General features: G+C 40.0%; 1 protein-coding gene across 1 annotated transcript; it reads right to left on the bottom strand.

The window, feature by feature from the left end:
* Positions 1–226: 226 nt before the first annotated feature.
* Positions 227–6,352, bottom strand: LOC110061363 (protein DD3-3-like). Its single transcript, XM_089290808.1, has 10 exons — positions 6,218–6,352; positions 5,754–5,911; positions 4,946–5,032; positions 4,309–4,636; positions 3,888–4,106; positions 3,289–3,712; positions 2,128–2,184; positions 1,193–1,476; positions 968–1,009; positions 227–656 (listed from the first exon to the last, which is right to left on the bottom strand). The coding sequence occupies exons 2-10, from the start codon at positions 5,907–5,909 to the stop codon at positions 322–324; spliced, it is 1,932 nt and encodes a 643-aa protein (XP_089146934.1). The 5' UTR covers positions 5,910–5,911; positions 6,218–6,352; the 3' UTR covers positions 227–321.
* Between the last annotated feature and the right edge of the window lie 1,170 nt (positions 6,353–7,522).

Below are 7,522 nucleotides of genomic sequence, written 5' to 3'. Positions count from 1 at the left end.
TAAGCAATGAAAGTAACGAAGAAATGCTGGCAAAGGAACATGCTCGCGGGCGACAGGTACTCAGGGTCAGAACTGATCTGGCCTTTAAAATCAAAATGGCGCCGATCTACGACCAAGCTGGCTGATTTTGAACTTATAACTTAACTCAACGGTAGTTCACACCCGGTTCTTTTGCATGATGACGCTCATTTGCATCGAATACGGAAATATACTACGTACAAAAGTCGAAAGCTCGTTGTACATTTATTAGCAACAACTACACTGTTACAAGCCAAGACCATAATCAAGAAACAAACTAAACGACAAAAGTGCAAAGTACAGTTACTCGGCCACAGAATCACTGGCCTCGGTAACAGTGATCTGTCCCACGTGACGTCGGTTGGAGAAATTGTTATTGCGCGTGCCCATGTAACAGTACTCCCCAGGCTTTGTGATGCGGAAACACGGCGGGTTGCAGGAGGCTGGGGCGTTGTCAAGTTGAGCCTGTAGTGGTTTCTTCTCATCTGTGTAACATCCCTTGTTGAGGTGGAGATTCAACTTTTCAGCGTCAAATTTATCAACATGGTCAACCACTTCAAGAGGCAAGCTGGAGCAAGCTGCTGGTTTAAGAGAGCTGCATCCTTCCTTTACCCAGCATACGTTTGTGCGATCAGTACCTGAAATGAAAACGGTAGTACTGGGTTCGCACAATGTTACACTTATTTTCCTTGGCTGTATCCTCTGAATTACCGTTACAACATATTTTAAATCAGTTTGTTGCTTCAGTAAGGTAGCGCGAACTTTAGCTACTTTTCCCGTGAAAGGAAATTCAACCGTTAGATTAATCTGTACTTTCAAGTCTTAGGTTTCTCTAAACGTTTCCGTCTAATGTTTCAGAGTTGGCGTGATGTCTTCCGAATGTTGCCGACGAAATAATATTTAGATTTAGGTTTAAACATAATTACAAGAATCGATTGTCTTTTCTTACGTGCTGTTCCTTGTCCATCGTTGTTCGCATTGTTGTTTGAACCTAAAAAAACGAAAACAAGTGTAAGCCTTGTATCGTGTTTTTTCTGCGCTTTTTCAAAGTAAGTAAGTAAGAATGCCACGATGCTCAGAGGCAAGTAATTATGCAGTCAGATCCAGCAAATAGTTGTCTGGTGTTTAAGATCTTTTTTGGATTAAAGTGGACAAAAGAATGTCTTCATCTCACCGGACCAGACAAAACACACCACATCCTTTGTTGTAACTGAAATGCGTTCAGGAGTGAAGCGATATTCCATGGCTGGATAAGCCTGCACAATGTTTCCTCTCTTTCCCATTCCTCCGATGTAGAATATGTTGGAATGCTGGAATTTCAAAGGAAGGGAACTCCTAGGTTTAAGGAGAAACACGTGACTTCTGTCCTGGAATGTGCGGCCGACCTGCGCGGTGTTCAAAGCGAGTTGTAGATCGGTTTTACCATCAACTGCTTTGGTTTTAGGGTTGTTCGTGACGCTGTGGAGGCAAAAAAAATTGGGATAACCTTGAGACTTTTTATGCAAAAAGAAGGCGGCTAGTCAATTATATGCATCGTGATCACAAGTTACTTTTGTTGTGAGTACTTCCAGCAAAAGTCAGATCGCTGAGATACAGACTTCAGTTCCATCTCGATGATCGTAACGATCATTGCGATCATATGGAAACCACTCTCCAGAGACTGCAACAAGGAGGAGATGGAGAATGTTGCCATGATTATTATACCAGAGGTCCTCTTTCGCATTCTTATTCTATAGCGATTATAGCATCATCGTACAAGTAACATTTTCTCTTGATGGTAACTAGCAGTCGTAAGGATCGCTAAACTTTCTTGTTAGTGGTTGCAACGATCGTAGTGATCATAAACATCTCGCATACTGCTTGGACCAGTATTACTGATATGTAAAAAATCGCGGAAAGAAATTATACCATGTTCATGTATTAGACTTATTAGACACAAGCTACTGTATATGATGATGTACATTACTGTGAACTAGCATCTTGAAGGGGGAAAACTTGAGATAAAGCTAAAATTTATGGAGAATATTTCTGATAGGAGTTTTTCACTCGTTACTCATACTAGTGAAATGTCATGAATGAGACTATATATATTTTGTCATTGACAATTACTTTTTATTGTTACTGGCATCAAACTCGCGTGGTACATCATCAGTGGTGATATTGTATCTGCAAGAAAAAAGAAGGAGAAATGCAGAAATATATTCATCACAGTTGACCAATAATTTAGGCCAATTTATAGTGGTTGACTACCAACTCATGGTGCTTTGTTATTGTTTCGTAAAAAGTAATTGCCAAAACTAAGGTCCTCTTCTCGTGCTCATCACCCCACAACACGTTCATCGCGAATAGCATTCTGGTCATGCGCAGTTTTGACTGTGAAAGGTTCAACTTAGTCGAGGGTCATTAGGCTAGGGGGGTCTCCGGCACGGTTCACGAACAGAAAAAATAGAGGATCACGGATGTAAAAATTTCGTTTCCCCGAATCACGAAAATAAGCAGGTAAGACACTCTTTTTAATGACCTGTTCTTACACTAGAAACAGTGTTTGAAGAAAGCAAAATCGCGAATGGTCAAGTCAAGTCAAGTCACTCTCGATAGACGACTCTAACCATTCGGAGGACTCGGGTCTCAAAATCACGTAGAGTAGAGTGGAAAATCACGAATATTGGTCAATAATTCAGGTTCTTCACGGGTCACGCAAAGCCTTCTGGTCACGAGTCACGAAGAATAATTTCCTAAATTCACGTTTCACGGAAAATAAAATCAGCTAATGACGCATCACGAAAATATCCCTATACGACCCTCTCAGTCAGCGTGATAAAGGCAAAACTGTTTTGGACCAGAAGAAACCTGGCGCGAGTGACATCTCGCACTCGTTTATGAGATCGTTACTGCATGGTGATAACATTGCTTCTCATCTTCTGCACAGTGACGGTCCAACAGGCAACTGCAAGATGAGACTCTCCTCAGGTCTCTTTTAGTTTCATAAGTGGAGAGCTGTTTTTGACTTGTTCAGTTCCCTCCAGCTACTTCAATTGTTAACCGACTGTGTACGTTACTTGGTGTTTATCTGAATATAATTACTCTTAACTATAGTAATTGGTAAGCATGCAAACAGTTTATGCAACAAATACATGCATTATCTTGAAGTGGTACCAAATTCTCAAAATTGAATGAAAGGAATTGCGAGGAGGTGAGTGAGGAGAATTCATATCTTGATAATTTACTTATCAAGCATTAAAGGTGATGTTATGTCGTTACTTGTCTCACCTTATCCGTAACAAGCAACGCTGAGTAGTGTTGGTTGGGAAACAAGGGACTTTCCACTTGTACGACGAAAACTTCCCCTCCATGTTCATGCCGTTATGGTTAACGACAGTGGATGGGGCGTAGATCACATCTGGGGTTTTGTGAAGAAGAACATACTGCACTTGTCCGTCAGCTCCTTGGGAGAGCAGATGGGGCTCGTACGGTAAACCTCGTGCAAGCTTCATATCTCCCACGTCTTTGCACGTGCTCAGCACTCCAGCTGTTTTCTCCACATAGTTTGTGATAAATTTTGTCCACCTTCCTCCAGCTGCTTTGCACGACTCTGCAGTGATGTACTTGGCAACGCACTTTTCAGCCATAACGTTTTGGTTGTCTGGCGGACAGTTTGCGTTACCTGTAAGCTTGCTTGGCATAATACACAAGTCTGAAGAAATAAAAAATTCAAGACGAAAAATTAACGAGTCGTTTGTTATAAGTAACTGAAGCTAAAGGTACTCGTATTCACTCATAGTCAATCAATTCAACAAGATTTGGTCAGAAAAAAGTAGAAGCGACAACAAGAAAACTGATTCAAACAACAACGATAAAAAAACACCTACATTTATGCCCATAACGAGGACTGTTGACGTATTTCTTCATCAACGCCTCGGTCTTTTTATCGCTGACCATGATAGCAATGTCCTTCCACGGGGTGGGGCCCCAATAGGGATAGTAATCACGTTCCTCGGGGATTTCCAAACCCCTCCTTGTTCCTGCAGCGTTTTGTCGTGTGTAAATCGGAAGATCGCCTTTAAGTTGTTGGTCAGCTGTGAACAAACCTGTGCATGAGGAGAAATTGTTAGTTGCTAGTCTAGTTAGTTTCACCTGTTATAATCTCTTTTTGTAAGTTGTTACATTTGAATTTTTGTCATGTCTTGTATTTTACTTTTTTCTCGGTGACTAAATAAATGTTTACATTCTTAAAAAAAATGTAGTTCTCCTAGGAATCTTTCACCCCCTTAGACTTCTACTTTGACTCACCTTTGTTCCTTTCTCTGCGGTAATACGCTTGATAGTAATTAGCTGGCTCGTGAAGTCCGAAGTCTTTTCTAATGTAAGCATTTTCTCTTGCTCCGTTTGCAAAGCCCTGGGTATTCAGTAGCTGACCGTTTCGAATGGTGTGATATTCGAACTCGTTGTTCACATTATTGGTAGCCATCTTGCCCTCGGGATACGCCTGACACATGTACTGTAAGATAACTTGTGTTTCCACTCTGTCATCAGTCTTTGGGCCGGTCCCGTGTTGATTTGTCCACATGATTTCTACTTCAGTTTTGGCGTTGATGTCGCATCCACTCATGTAGAACTCCTGACAAACCGCAACATACACATATAAGTGAAAGTGAAAATGAAGAATGATCATCGCAGTAAATTTTCCAATTTAAGCAATTGGAAAGAAGAAGCCTGAAAAAATCAGGGCTTCAACGGGATTCGAACCCGTGACCTCCGCGATACCGGTGCGATGCTCTACATACACATATAAATATGAACTAAATAACTGATCAGAAAATCATAACCAAACTAACCCAAGAGAGAACTAACAGATAAACGAACAATAAGAACAATTATATCTTGCGGTATGAGCCAATCAAAAGGTAGACAACAGTGTATTAAATACCATTGGAAGCTGATTGAACTCTGGAATGTTGTCTCCAGGGTTAAAATGATGCTTGTCTCCAACGTTGTATCCTGCTTTGCCGTTATTCTAAAAATGAACACAATATAGCAAGTTTATGAGGACAAATATCCACCTTTATTTTCGATTTCCGGGTCCGGTCCCGTTCCGTGCGGGCTACTTTTCCGAACAGTGGCTAGTAATCGAGCCTATGTTTCCACCTTAACTTAGTGGAAATAATTTTTATTGTGCCAATATTCGCTGCAATATTATACCCCACCTTTTGACTTCGGCACCCACTTATAGAGAGCTGTTAAGTTATATATTCGACATACATCATTTAGCTGGTGGTTTCATACCGAACAACAGGCGAAAGGTCCGTGTTCTTTCAAAGACCTGTTCGACAACTATACCTGTCAGGAATTTTACGTTTTCGTTTGGTTGTCGTTTTAATTTGAAACATTATCAACATGTTTTTGGTCAAATAAAGGAGACAGAAGCTGAGATAGCCACTTAGCTCGATTAGCCTTAGCTATTTCTAAGTGGCTGTGCTCTGTTTTTCATTGTTATTTTTTCACATTGCATGTATTTATTTTTATTGTAAATTTTTTCTGGGCACGAAATAAAGATTGTTGTTGTTGTTGTTGCAGATATGAATCTATTTGGGGTGCTAGTAACACTTTCTTGGTGTGCCATCAGTCAGAGTGGAGATGCATGTTCTGATTTGACTTCTAACTTCACCAACTTTGAGATTAGGTACGGAAGCCCTGATCAATTGGAAAAAAAGCGTAAATGTAAAGGCCGGTCCTACCTGTGAATCAAACAATCTGTTTGCGTTCTTGACGTTATCTTGGTTGCCATTCAAACGATTGTTGGATCCGTGTGGAAAATGCATGTACATGTCCGACATGCAGGGCTCGATAAGTACAGCCAGGAGGCAGCTCCAAACGAAAATGGTCCTCATCATTCCTGTTCCAGCAGAAAGAAACAAACCATGGCCGTGTTAACTAACGAATAAAACTCACTTTGCAAATGCGTAAAGGTCTGAAGTAGAATATTTAATGTCACTGATTGACAGTAAATGAAGCTTTGAGTTACGTGATCGCTTCACCCATTTGCGTCCTCTTCAATTTTGGAGCTAAAATTAAGGAAGCTATATTGTAATTACCTGAAGGATAATTACAGTGGAATGTTTAACGTGATTGCCAAATAACTCAACTTTCATAAAATGCACGAGAGCCGGTCCCTTCAAGTGCCTTAAATGTTACTACTCACCTGTGGTTTTCCTTTAATTTTTTCTGCAATCGTTAAGCTGCTGGGCTAGTGTCTCTAGTCTTGTGTCAAGTTGACCTTTAAATGGCTTTCATGGCACGCTTTGCATAATTGTAATCCCGCGCACTAAAGGAATTTGGAAGCAGACAAAAGTGATAAATGACGTCTTTAAATGTCATTTTTGATTGACATCTAAAAATGGCAATTTAATTAAATTACTGCAGTGGAGGTTAATACCAGAGGTTATTTACCAAGCCTCAAATCGAGAAGGTAAATATTCTTTGCTCTAATCTCATTGATGTGAACAACTAGCGAAGTCAACTTGTTTAACGAATCTGTGCCATCATTTCTGATAAATTGCGTCATAGCATTTTTAAAGTAAATACGCTGACAATGTTATGCCACATAATGAAACATAAAGGAAGTCAAAGAACAAACTAGAAAGAACAAAAGAAAACCATGGTTATTGACCAGAGTGCGTGAGAAACTGAATTTCATTTTGCCAAAACGATTCCGAGAACATGACGGGATTTTGTAAGGACAATACAACTCAAGTAAATCTTGTTCACAGAATTTCTCAACTGTAATTGTAATTTCTCCTTATAATTAATTAGTATTCAGAAAATAGGTGAAAGCTCTTAGACGGAGGAGGGATCTTTCGAAAAAGTTGACAAAATTTAACGGAAATGGTAAGAAGGAATTGAAACAAACAATACCAGATTAAGTGTTTCTTGTCAAGGAGTTGTATGGCTCAGGGCCAAAAAGTGAAAAGCGCAACTACAGGCGGGAAATACCTAGGTAGGCTACAGTGCTCGACGTTTTCCAAAATCAATAAAAAAGTGTATTACTGTAGAACTTATTAACCTTAGTTTTCTCTGATAAACATGATAGGACGTCGTCTTGCAAACTTCATTTTAAAAGAAGTGTCGCTTCTTTTCAGCCAAACCGCTGTTTGTGTTCTATGTTTGTTTATAATTACAGCTTGATTCGATCAAACATAAGTTGCACAATAAGATTATATTAACGTACTCTTGGTAAATAAGAGTGCTTGTATTACTGACGAGAAGTTTACTTTGTGTTGTATAGGATGTGCAATTTACAAGTTCCTGTTTGAGGTGCGGTTTTCGGGCTGCCTGTGTCATAGTAATGTCCAGCAGGGAATAGATAGTTCTCGCGAAGTTTTATCCTTCCTGCATGAGCGTCACGTTTGTATTAAAAAACGAGTTTGGCTCTGAGTTGCCCGCAAATCATTCAAAGGTAACTCCGCATACAATACCACACGCTCTTGTTAAAGAAGGCAGGCTTGTT

Source organism: Orbicella faveolata, unplaced genomic scaffold (assembly GCF_042242905.1).
Source record: "Orbicella faveolata isolate gen_17 unplaced genomic scaffold, um_ofav_v1 contig_1, whole genome shotgun sequence".
Classification (NCBI taxonomy): domain Eukaryota; kingdom Metazoa; phylum Cnidaria; class Anthozoa; order Scleractinia; family Merulinidae; genus Orbicella; species Orbicella faveolata.
This window is presented reverse-complemented; position numbering and strand designations above follow the sequence as displayed.

What these genes read in the sequence shown, in the direction of transcription:
- LOC110061363 (XM_089290808.1), bottom strand. Translation starts at nt 5,909, where the DNA reads ATGATGAGGACCATTTTCGTTTGGAGCTGCCTCCTGGCTGTACTTATC. An exon ending in ACAGATTGTTTGATTCACAG is followed by an intron (nt 5,033 to 5,753) that starts GTAGGACCGGCC and finishes GTTCATTTTTAG; the next exon opens with AATAACGGCAAAGCAGGATA. An exon ending in GATGCCAGTAACAATAAAAA is followed by an intron (nt 1,477 to 2,127) that starts GTAATTGTCAAT and finishes TTGCCTCCACAG; the next exon opens with CGTCACGAACAACCCTAAAA.